Below are 12,820 nucleotides of genomic sequence, written 5' to 3' on the forward strand. Positions count from 1 at the left end.
GGAGCACTGGCTCTGCACCAGCTATCGAACGGATGAAACCATGAATGAATAATGGCTCTGACACTCGCCCTAAATAAGCTTTGGGTTCATTTCTCTCTGGTGGCTACATGCCAACCACAAGGTCCGCGGTTCGAAGCCACCAGCTGCTCTGCGGGAGAAAGAGGAGATTGTTCTACTCCTGTAAAGAGTTAACTCAAAGGGGCAGTTCTGCCCTGACCTCTAGGCCCACTCTGAGTCAGGATCAACTCCCTGACAGTGAGATTGGTTCATTGGATGGTCTGCTTTTTCCTACAAAGTGCACTTCCACTTTGCCACACACGAGGTCGCCATGAGTTGAAGTTGGCTGGCTGGCTTCGTTGTGTATTCAGATTCCCCCCAACTAATTTGGCGTCTGGGCAAAGCAGGGTCATGTGCTGGCGCGGCCTGAGCCTTGGCGTCTCTCCACTCAGTGCCACAGCATGAGCAGCTGCCGCCAGTGGAAGCGCCATCCATTGGGCCCGGCTGGTGTATCCCTCAGGTGGAGAACACCAGCTGACTTCTATGAATGCTGCAGCACCCATATGTTTAAGAGGCCGTGAGGCAAGAAGCTTATTCCTCAAATACAGGCTGTTTCGTCTTGGTAAAATAAAATGCTAACCGCCTCGTCTTTCAGAGGAGAAGTTATTTTCAGGGTTTAAGTGAAGAAAGGGGCAGACTCTTGAGGAATCCTGGGCTTAAAAAGTAGAGGTTAAAAATTACAGCGCTGGGGGCAACCTCTGACAATATTTAACCTGATTTTTAATCCTAGAGATTTTATCACCTCATCTCCAAAAACCTTTATTAGTAGCTAGATCTCTCTCTTCATATATATATATATATGCCACCAAATTCACTGCCATCAAGCCATTACTGACTCATAGCAAGCCCCTGTGGTTTACCACGCTATAACTGCACACACACGTGTGTGTGTGTGTATATAATGCATTTTTGTTGATTTTTTGCCTCTGGGACTATGACACACACTGAGATTGTATGTGCTTCTTCCATTTCTTTTCAATCATTTATGTGAATAGACTATGACTGTGAATAGAATTGAAGCATCTTTTATTGCACGCACTTTTAAATTCCGTTTTGAACTTTTCTAGTGGCCCCTTCCAATTTTCAAACATGATCTCCAAGCATTTAGTCTTTTAGGTGGTCTGCTATTAAGGATTTCGTAGGGGTTTTTCGCTTTGCCACCTTCCCCGGAAGGTGCCCCTGCCCCCCCCACCGCCCCGGCCAGGCGTCTCTCAGGGAAACAGCGGAGTTCCAGTTGGGCTGTGCTTCCTTCCTCGGCTGACTTTTGAGCCCTTACGTTCAGATTAGATCACGAGGACTGGAGAGAATGCGAGCGCAGCCGATTCAGAACGGCCTCTTCAGGCACTAAATCCGGAGAACTGCACTCTCCCAAGGACCCTCCACTGGGCACTGGCATCTTAGGGTCTCTGATGGGGCTTCTCTGCCACTGGCACTTCCAGTCCCTCCTCGCAGACGAGTCTGGAGAATGGCTTCACGGCAGCAAAGACTAACTAGGAAGATTTCTGAGCACGAACCCTGCCAGGTTGCCCCGTTCATTCCTCCCCGGGAGGAAGCAGCTTTCACGTTGCGACTACCCTCCCAGAAATGGAGATCCTTGCGATCGGAAAGGCTTGGACCTGCAGGCGTGCCATCCAGTCTGAGCCAGAATCACATCCCCTCCTACTCGTCACTCGACCCACAACTAGCCTGAGCTGGTCAGCAGTTCAGCAGGGACAACAGGAAAGGGGCAGGTCATTATTTACTGTGGGCCTTTCTCCTCTTGCCCTCTGGTAAAATAGCAAGAAGAGGAAGAAGAGCCAGTTGTCACCGAGTCAACGCTGACCCGTGGGGACCCCATGTTTGCCGCGTTCGAACTGTGCTCCGTAGATCTTGTCAATGGCTGGCGAGGTGGAAGTGGAACACCAGGCCCTTCTTCTGCAGCACCTCTGGGTGGGCTCAAGCCTCCAGCCTTGTACTTATTAGCAGATGAGCACTTAAGCATTTGCACCACCCAAGGACGTCTACCTCCTTCTACTGCTCTAGACCCGTGCAGAACCACACTCCCAAGTTTGACCCCAATGGGGGCACTAGCAGCTCATCTCCCCCAGATTGCACGCTTCTCTGTGGTGCAGGCACACCGCTCTGACCCTCCTCGCATCCCCTCTGGGCACTTTGGGGTTAGCACCTCCAGGCGACATGCACAAGGCTGTGCTGACGTCCCTCAGAGAGTCTCTGGTGGCCAGCCATCGTGCCCTGTGCATCAGCATGCCATTCTCCCAGCCATCAACTCTCTCTCACTCGGAGGAATCCCATGCAGGTTGTCCAAGTTGGTAGGTAAATCTCTGCAGAAGCAGACAGCCTCATCTTTCTCCCAAGGAGCGGCTGGTTTGGCCCTGGATCTAGGCTCATCTTCCAAAGCACAGCCCACGACCAGGGAAAGCAAAGCGGGATGAGAGAATCAACATGGCCAGTTTAGAATGCAGGGTTTTGAACCAGTTCCTTCTGGTCAGATACCCCGGTGAGCACCTGCACGTCCACCCAGAGACACGGACCTGCACGTCCACCCAGAGACACGGACTCAAACCTACATTGTAACAAGACCCCCCAGGTGCTTCCTATGTAAAGACTGCCTTTCGGTCTATGTACAAGTTCTGCTCAAGAGCAAATCAGTGTTCATAAGAATATTTGACTTCATACAGATCACCCGGAGATCTTGTTAAAAGGTAGATGCTGATTCAGAATTGATCTGGGGTGGGCGTGCAAATCCTCAGCCGGGGGTTGAAGTGGAATGAACTGGTTCAATGGGAAGAAACACTGAGAAATTTGGGGAAGCAGTTAACCCCATGGGGTCAGACTCAGTGGTGGAATGAGTCAGCTAAACAAGCTAATGAGACCTTAACCTGTGCAAACAGAACTGGGGGTGGGGCTGGGGTGAGGGGGGTTCCTACTGGGCCAGCCCGGGAACACTGCCTCTGTGGTGGCATCGCTCACAGCCATAGAATCAGACTTAGCGTGTTCAGAAGATGACGGGACTAGGGCAGCACAGATGGGCTACAGGATGGCCAGAATGGCCGTAGCCTCCTGTGCCAAGCAGTCAGGAAGCCACTTTCCCATGCTCTGATCTTACCTGGTGACCACCACCCTTGCCAGCCTGGCCCTCGCTCACCTCAGCAGCAAAGTGTCTCCCGCCAACCGTGTGTTCGGACCCCTGGGGGTTGTTCTGGTTCCCCCAGTGCAGGTGCAGCTGCGTGGCGCTGTAGCGGGACTGGAGGCCCTGGATGTGCATGTCCGGAACCAGGTTCAGCTTCACTGTGGGGAATGGAGGGGCAGCATTGAGAGCTGAGCGCAACACCAGGTAGGCAACACCTGCCCAGGGCTCAGGCAGGCTCAGGTGCGTGGAGAGGTGCAGTGTGTGGGTCAGAAACTGGGTTCTTTCCCCGAGGATGCCCCTTTTCCTAAAGCAACTCCGGGGGCACGGATACCGTCTTGGTTTCTCATGGGAAGTTATGCAAAGACGTTAGTTCTCGACCGGCAGGATGTGGTCATTTACATACCCCACGTATCAGACACTGGCTCGAAAGGTCACTGCTGAGTGCAGATGGATTGGGGCTGAAAGCAGAGACTACCAGAAAGACGTTTCCTTGTGCTGCTTAACAAGGCGAAGGCATGCAACTGTGTGGTGGTAACAAATGACGGGTAGCATTGTAGGAAAACGAGAGTTCCAGAGCACTCCTTGTCCTCTTTCACAAACCTCTCCATGGACCAAGGTGTCATTCCTCACAGAGAACTAACGGGCACTCCACGGTTTAAACTCAGGAAGGGGGTTTGACAGCATCGCACACTCTTTCACCCTACTTCTTCAATCTGTATGCTGAGCAAACGCCCCAAGAAACTGGACTCTCTGATGAGAACGTGCCCTCAGGACTAGAGGAAGGCTCACGGACAAGCTACGGTCTGCAGATGATGCACTCTTGCTTGCTGAAGGTGGTGGGTATCAAAGACTACTTCAGGATGGGTTACGCATCACCATAACAGAAACCCTCACCACCGGACCAATGAGCAATGCCAGGAAAAACAGCGAATACGCCGACATTGTGAGGGTTTTTCACTTTACTTGTATCCACAGCCAATTCCCATGCGAGCAGTAATCAAGAAAGCAAATGGCCTATGATTCAGTCTATGCGCCAGTCTTCTGCAAAGGACCGCTTGAATCTCACTGTGAGGAATAGGGTGTAAGGGACCCGAGCTGTGGTAGTTCTAATTGTCTCCCACACATGAAATGCTTACACTAAGTAAGGAAAGTAGAAGGAAAAGGGATGCTTTGAATGACGGTATTGGCGAAGAATAGTGAATACACCACGGACGAAGAAGAATGAACCAAACTGTCTTGGAAGAAGTGCAGTCAGGATTGCTCCTTAGAAGCAAAGATGGCGAGATTTTATCTCATCTACTGTGGACACGTTGTCAGGGGAGACCAGTCCCTGGAGAAGGGCATCAAGCTTGGAAAGCAGAGGGCCAGCGAAAAAGAAGTCCTTCAACGAGATGAATTGACCGGGGGCTGCAACCATGGGTTCACACACGGCCCTGAGTGTAAAGATGGCGCAAGACCGGGCAGTGCTGAGCTCTGTGGCACCGAGGGTCACTGTGGGCCAACACTGACCTGACAGTCCCTGCCAACAATGTAGAGACTGGACTTCAGTGAGGTGCCTTCCACACTTTAGAATTCTATAACAATGGTAGTAATAATAGACATCTGTGAAGCAGCTGCTAGAAACGTGGTCCCCATCCACAAGTCTTCCCAGCGACAGAGCAAATGCGCCCGTTTTCCAGATGAAAGGTCAACCCTGTTCAAGTGATCCCTCCGAGTCTCATGGCCCACACCAAGTCAAAAGTCAAAGCACCAATCTCGCTGCCGCTCATGGCGACCCTACAGGACAGAGAAGACTTGCCCGTTTGGGTTTCTGAGACTGTTTATAAGAGAAGAAAGCTTCGTCTTTCTCCAGCTTAATAGCTGGTGGTTTACAAACGGCTGAACTTGCAGTTAGCCCAATGTGTCAGCGTAACCACTCCACTGCCAGGGCTCAAGCTGAGACTCAAATCCAGGCTGATCTGACTCTAAAGCGTGTGTACCCCCCACCGACCTATATGGCCCTGTGAGTGAACCCTGAGGCCCCAGCATTCATGCCAGCACAGCAGCCTGTGAGTCAGGGGACTCGGGCCCAGCCCCTCCCCTATGACGTTCTTCTGAGAGGGGCAGACCTGACAAATCCTCCCACCTGTTATGGTCTGAGTTGTGTCTCTCAAAAAGATATGTTGATGGGCCCTCCCACAGAGGGGGAAAAAAAGATATGTGGAAGTGCTGACCCGGGTGCCCGGTAGCTGGGAAGGCTGTGGCCTTGTTCAGAAACATAATCTCTGAAGATGTTATCGGTTAGGTTACCTTGAGGTGATATTCGAGTAGTAAAAACCTCAAACCAATCTTTGAGAAGGTTCCTAGTGCAACCCGAGATGACAGCCGAGAACTGCTCCCCTCGGGCTTCCGAGCCTGCGATCTTCATCGAAGCAGAGTCCCACACCTCTCTCCTTCAACCGTGCTCGGGGGTTCCACCCACTGACCTTTGGGCTAGCAGCCAGGTGCTTAATCACTGTGCTACCAGCTCTCCTTTCTTGGAGCGGGGTAGGTCTTGACCCTATAAGACTGATGCCCTTCTGAAAGGAAGAAGCTACACAGAGAGCGGTAAACCGAGCAGGGCGCTATGGGATACTGCAGCTGCAAGCTGGAGCGAAGTCTTCAATGGATCCCCTCAAAGCCTCACAAGGAGGCAACATGACCAACACCCGAGTCTCCAGAATTGTGAGACAGCAAAGCGTTGCTCACACCAGCCCCCAGTTTGTAGTCTTTTGTTAGGGTAGCCCTAGAAAACCAGAGCGCAGTCCCAGGACCTCTGGAACCGGTGAGGAGAGGGCCTCAGGACTCCCTCACGACACCCCACCACCCCCTGCATGGACCCCGTGGAGCTCCTCACTGCTAGACGGAAGAGGGCAGGGCAGGGAGTCAAGGGCAGCTCAGTGCCCCGCAGGCCCAAGTCCCTACTCACCTGAGTGGCCGTTGTTGGTCAGAAGAAGCTGCTCCTCGGCAGACACGTTGTAGCCTAGGAACTCCAGGGCCGGGAGGCTGGCGTCAAACTGCAGGATGTCGCCGTGCAGGTCGATGGGCGACTGCAGCAGCCCGCCGCAGGACGGGTACTTCTTGGACCAGCTCTTCTCCCCGTCAGGACCTGGATGGGAGATTCAACCCCAAGATTCAGCTGTCTTCAGAGGGCTTTCCCCTCACGCTCTCATCTGTTTTCAGTGCAATAGCTCTTTCCCCCTAGAGAGAACGTCTAAGCCCTGAGACCCCAGCCTACCAGAAATAACCTCTGGGCCGTCTGCGCTTAACGTGGTGTGAGAAAGGTCTAACGCAGCCAAAGACTAGAGCCCAGCGGCCTCTGCTCTATTTTTGTACATTGTCCACGCTGTGACAAAGCACACAACCTCTCCAACGAGAGAACCTGTGGTCTGTTTATGGATCACCTGCTCAGAGCCAGGAATTGCTGGGGGCCCCAGAGCAGCCATGGAGACACAGCCCCGGGGCCCTTGGTCCCTCAAGTTTGCATTCTATCAGGGACGAATTTATTAGCCCCACCAGGTTGCCCTGGGCTGGATGACATTCAGCTCCAGGTGGGCCTTTGAGGCTGGCGGATTGACACTTCGAGTCCTCCTGATGTGACAGCCACTCTAGCGGACATCGCCCGACCTAATACAGAGTCTGACAAACGCCAAGTGATTGTGGGCCTGGCATCCCAGAGCCAAGTCCAGGCTTGGGCTGGGAAAGTATATGACAATCCCATGAACTAATTCTTATAACATAATTAACAAACTATCAGTGAGGAGGAACAGACTTTGAACAAACAGACAAACAAAACCATCCAGGGGCTGGGTCTTCTGGCTAACTACCACACAGCACAGAGCTTCTCTGGGAATGAAAATAAACAAACCCCGCTTTCAGATAAACATTCCCACTTCCACAAGGACGTGTCTCTAAAGAATGTAAAAGTGGGAGAAAGATCATCTCCCATGGACTTAAATGGATTTTCAGACTGAGGTTTCTCCAGAAAAGCGAAACATTGGCTTGTCAGGGCTGGTTAGATGGAACTATGGTGCCTTTGGGGCTTCATGGGGTTGGGAACCAGGCTTCCCACGAGGGGTCCATTCATCAAGAGGGAGGATGTTAGCTGGAACAGAGGGGAACACTTCCATAGACCACAGCACTGCTTCGCAAAAGGGCAAATCTGTGTGTGGTCCCACAGAAGCCGCCTCCCCCCCCCCAGGTTCCCTCAGGTAAGAGCAGTCAGCATCAGAAGAAATGCCTGCTGCTGCCGTCCACAGGGCTGTCAGAGTAAACTGTGTCTCACCAGGTGTGCAGTGGCTGGTTTGGGGGAAGTGGATGGCCAGGCCTTTCTTTTGAGGTGCCCTGGTGAACTTGACCGCCAAGTTAGGCTTTCAGCTGAGAGCGGTAACTGAGTGTGTCACTCAGGGACTCCACTCAGCACCCACATTCATGGAAAATGCTTGGAGGGGCTGGTCTTTGGCTTAGATCTTTTAGGATCTGTTGCAATGGACCCTCCAAATTTTTTCAGACAATGAACCTTTGGAAGGAGTCGCGGTTGCCAGTTCGAAACCACCAGTCACTACTCAGGAGAAAGACAGGCTTTCTACTCCTTCAAAGAGTGGCAGTCTTTGTAGACCCTCAGGGGGTCGCTGTGAGTCATCATCAGCTCGATGGCAGTGAGTTGGTGAGACTGCCCTTCGGAAGGGCCACTCTGGAAGTGGGAAAGCAAGACGGCCCCATCGATCGATTCGCCAGCCCAACCTTTCACGGGATAGGTCAGCCAGAGTTCCGACTGATCGATGATGCCCCTTTTGCTGCCCAGGCCTGGAGCTCAACCACACCCAGATGGCAACTGAGGGGGAAGCAGTGGGGAGGGTGCCCAGGGTAAACTCATGAAGACAGTTTGTCAGCTGAGAGCCACGCTCCCCAGGGACAGCAGGGAGCAGAGAGGAAGCAACTCTGAGGACAGACAGAGGGAACAGCAGACAGCAGGACAGGATTTCCAGAGACAGAAAGACTTCCAGAATGAGCCTACCCGTCTTTCCACTTCAGACTCCAACGCCTCCCGGGCTCAGCCAGGGTGGCCGAAGCTGCCAGCCAGGCCCGGATGGACACACTCGGGGAGCGGAGAGTGCTAACAATGAGAGGATTTTCTCCTGCAAGCATGCCTAAGGGCTGGCGGGAGGTCAGAGGTAAAAGAAGGACTTCCTTTCCTCAGCGTGGAGGTCACAGAAGGTTTCCTCAGGAGGGTGTGCGAGTGATGCCGGCACTTGCGGAAGCTGGAGCAGCTCCTTGCCATCCGTGGCTCCATGTGGTGAGTAGGCTCATAGGCAAAAGTGGCATTTGCTAAACATTTCCCCAGAGAATTAAACATCCCAAAGAAAAGACACCTGGGGACATGGATAGCAGGAGAGGAAACAAAAATGTTTTTCATCACCCTCAGAACTCTTTACTGGAAGGTCACAGCCAACTCGGGTTCCCTGCGTGGTGCAAAGGGTCAGGTTCAAGTCCACTCAGAGGAACCTTATCAAAAGGCCTGGTGGTCTAATGCTGAAAAATCCAGCCATTGAGCTGCCCGTATTGAGCACGTGTGTGCCGGGAGACACGCGGGGCCACCCTGAGCCGCAGTCACCTGACAGCAGCTGGCGTGCTGGGGCAGGGATGAGTAAAGGCACTGAGAGCGTTTATGCCGCCATGCACAGACCGAGCTTCGGCTACAATGGCCTGAAGAACACAGAGACCCTGGCTGCGGTTACCAGCGGGAAACCTTCACTCGATGACCTCGAACAGGTCATGTTCCCCGCAGGAGTCCCTATTGCTCTTTGTACAAAGGGCGGGGCTGGACACTATTTTCTGGAAGGTCCCTTTTGGCGCTCAAGCGCTGAGCTTGATCGAGATCACCAGACTTGAGCACCTTCACCCTCTATGACGGGCAGGTTAGAACAAGCCAGAGAGGGTTCCTCATGCCAAGGCAGTCACTGGGCCCTGGGGCACGTGACCAGCGCCTCGTGGGGACCCGCTGTAGAAATGAGGGCGCAGGGCACGCTGCTCCCGGGCTGGCTGGGAGCAGGCAGCCCTCTCTGTGTCAAGAGCTTGTCAGTCCATCTTGGCTGCCGTCCACAGGGGCATTTGTCCGTCAGCACCCGTCTCGGCCCTCAGGGAACCTCTGGGCAGCAGGTCTAAAGAGCCTTTTCTCCTCCTCTGCCTCCTCCTGCTTCTTCAGTGATTGTTATCATCTTCACTCATTACTTTAGTGATTGTGTAGCTGGCAACTCATCAAAATAAGAATGACTCCGTGCTATGACGTGGTGGGGGCCCTTGACAATGGGTACTGGAAATGGTGCACAGGTGGCTCGTGCTTGGTGGCATGGGGACAAGGAGACAACTGTGAGACACAAACAACATGGGGCTTCAAGAAGGTCGTGGGAAAATGTAATTAAAGGACAATGGAATTTTCCATGAACTTTTCGAGATATATACATATTTACACACACGCATGTATAATAACTTTAAAATTGCAAACAGCTCTTATTAGAGAAAAAGATAGTCCTGGATGATAATAGAGAAATACGAGTTAAATTTACACTCTCATATGATTGTTCAATTATCAAAAAATCATCCCAGTACACTGGTACAGATAGGAACTGGAAACACAGGGAATCCAGGACAGATGATCCCTTTAGGACCAGTGGTGAGAGTGGCGATGCCAGGAGGGTGGTGGGAGGGTGGGGTGGAAAGGGGGAACCGATTACAAGGATCTACATATAACCTCCTCCCTGAGGGACGGACAACAGAAAAGTGGGTGAAGGGAGACGTCGCACAGTGTAAGATATGTCAAAATAATAATTTATAAATAATCAAGGGTTCATGAGGGAGAGGGGAGCAGAAAGGGAGGGGGGAAATGAGAGCTGATGCCAGGGGCTTACGTGGAGAGCAAATGTTTTGAGAATGATGAGGGCAATGAATGTACAAATGTGCTTTACACAATTGATGTATGTATGGACTGTGATAAGAGTTGTATGTGCCCCTAATAAAATGTTTTTAAGAAAAATCATCCCATTTTATGGATGAAACATTAAGTGATTTGGTGGAGTGGCACAGAGACTCTGCCCCGGCTGTAAGACATCATGCCCTTCCGTTTCAGTGTTTATCCGGAGCTTTTGCGTGCCCCTGTGTCCCCCCCACTGCCCCCTGCTCCCCTTGAAGGTGAGGACTGTCTCACTTAACCCTGCGTTTCCCACAGGCCTGGCACAGCGCCTGCTCTCACTGCTTCCTGCGCTGCGGGTTCACGCTTGCTCGTCTTCAGGAGTGTCTTAGTTATCTAGTGCTGCTGTAAGAGAAATATCACAAGAGGGGGACTTTTACAAACAGAAGTTTATTCTCTCACAATTTAGGGGGCTAGAAGTCTACATTCAAGGCACCAGCTCTAGGGAAAGCCTCTCTGTGTCAGCTGGGAGGGAAGGTTCTCCTCTCTCCTGCTGCGGGGTGATCCTCCTGTGACCTGGCACCTCTCTCCCACATCTCTGCTTCTTCCATGGGCTTGTTTAACCTTCTATGTTTCTCAAAAGAGATGGACTCAATGATGACCCCTTCTAATCCCTCCCCCAGGAGATCGTCTCAGCTAGCCAGTCGTTCACCACAGTAGCCAAGTGCCACCGAAAGGCTGTGATAAAAAGCGTGGACACGTCGGAGGACGTGCAACAGGGTTGAGGTCACGGAGAAATATAACAGAGAGGAGGTCATTGCGCCTCTATCAGGAAGGAGTCTGACAAGAATTACAGTCCCACTTGGCATGCATGCCCACACACCCGCACTCCCCGCCCTCAAGTCAAGTCAACTCCAACTCACAGCGATCTATAGGACAGGGTGGAGTTGCGCTCAGGGTCCCGCTTACACATCTGTGGGTTTCCGAGACTGTAGCACTTGAAGGGAGTAGAAAGTCTCATCTTTCTCCCTTGGAGCTGCGTAATGGGGGAACTCTGGTAGCTGTATGACACATGAAGCTAAGCACCTACTTCTAGCTGGGCCAAAGGGCCGGTCTCCTGTTCAAATCCGGTGAAAGCATGGGCCATGGCCCACACCCAGGGACACATCCACAGAGACTGCAGCCTGCATTCCAAATACCAGAGGCTTCAGCCCTGCAGAGGGAATACCCCATCATTGAACCTTGAAGACACTGTTTGTCCTGTTTTGCCAGAGCCTTCTCTCTACTAGTTTTTGGGATTATAAAGCAATGATCCAAACAGCGTGAATGTGTATTTATTCTCTGTTCCATCCTTTCCCTTGCCTCATGCCTTTTTATTATTTCTTTCCTCGCAAGCTATTCCTTGCAACAACAACAACCACCACCACAACAAAATAATAAGACTTCTGTTGGCAATGTGTGTGTTAACTACAGAAGCAAAATCAAGTAATAAACTCAAAACACAATCTACACCGATTCTTCCTCCTTAACATAACAAACCAACAAAAACCATCGCAAGTGGGATTATAGCTTCAGTCATAACTAGTCACAAGCCACTGTCATCAAGCCAACTCCTACCATGGTGACACTATACAGGGTTTCCTAGACTGTAAATCTTTATGGGAGTAGACAGCCTCACCTTTCTCCCAAAGATTGGCTAGTGGGTTTGAACTGTTGACTTTGTGGTTGGCAGTTCAATGCTTACCCAACAGCATCACCAGGGCCCCTTAACGACAGTCATAAAGGTTAAGAATTGCAGCACATAGTATTTAAACACTTGTGTTTGCATGAGACGGGGGTGGGGGGGGTGTGGAGTTGGGTGACGAGGGACACACAATTAAATCCATAATGCCAGGAAAAGCATGTACCCACATTAATTAGTATTCCTCCCTATCTTTCAAACATGTCCCCCCTCAAATAAAGAGGAGGAAAATGGGGCCACTTGCTCAATTTCAAAAGTTCCTCTCCTAGCCTTCTAGTTTAGGAATCCTAGTCTAGGTGCTTTGCTGAGGCACTTAGCTGCTAAGCCAAGGGTCAGCAGTTCAGATCCACCAGTTGCTTTGTGGAGGGGATAAAAGACTGGTGACCGTTGCGCATACAGAGTTCCACCTCCTCATCTCTTGGGCACAGTTCTGCTCTGTCACAGAGGACCACCATGGGTTGGGACCAACTTGAGGGCACACTGCAGCCGTGGCTTTCTAGTTGACCTGGGGTAGGACTGGTTCTGTTGGGACCACTCGCAGAGACGCTGGCTCCTGCCCTGTGGCCTGGAAGACAGCTTCCTGAGCAGATGGCTTCATGAGGCGTGAAGGAGCCCCCAACAGAGCACAGGTCCTCTTTGCACCATTGGGGGCGGGGTGGAACAGCCCCTTGTCTTTAATGATGTGTGAACCAGAGTTGGGGGTGCCATGGGCATTGGCACTCACTCACCCCCACCACCATCAAGCTGACCTCTAGAAGCTGCTCCGGTAATGCTGCAGTCACACACTGAAAAGAGGAGGCTTAACGTTCCCTTAACGAATGACAGCCTTGTAAACCCGCAGGAGCAGATCAACTCTGCCCCGTAAGGACACTGTGAGTCAGTGTAAACCCGCAGGAGCACATCAACTCTGCCCCGTAAGGACACCGTGAGTCAGTGTAAACCCGCAGGAGCACATCAACTCTGCCCC

General features: G+C 51.9%; 1 protein-coding gene across 1 annotated transcript in view; it reads right to left on the reverse strand.

Annotated features, from left to right (window-relative positions):
* CA12 (carbonic anhydrase 12) overlaps window positions 1-12,820 on the reverse strand; it is a 173,001-nt gene that overhangs the window by 19,474 nt on the left and 140,707 nt on the right. The window contains exons 4-5 of the mRNA XM_045294955.1: window positions 6,135-6,314; window positions 3,143-3,345 (exon numbers count right to left, since the gene is read on the reverse strand). Coding sequence (XP_045150890.1) covers window positions 3,143-3,345; window positions 6,135-6,314 — 383 coding nt within the window. The remainder of the gene's footprint in view (window positions 1-3,142; window positions 3,346-6,134; window positions 6,315-12,820) is intronic.

This window comes from Echinops telfairi, unplaced genomic scaffold, assembly GCF_000313985.2.
Source record: "Echinops telfairi isolate 266 unplaced genomic scaffold, ASM31398v2 ScPeMD7_4048;HRSCAF=4782, whole genome shotgun sequence".
In the NCBI taxonomy this organism is placed as follows: Eukaryota; Metazoa; Chordata; class Mammalia; order Afrosoricida; family Tenrecidae; genus Echinops; species Echinops telfairi.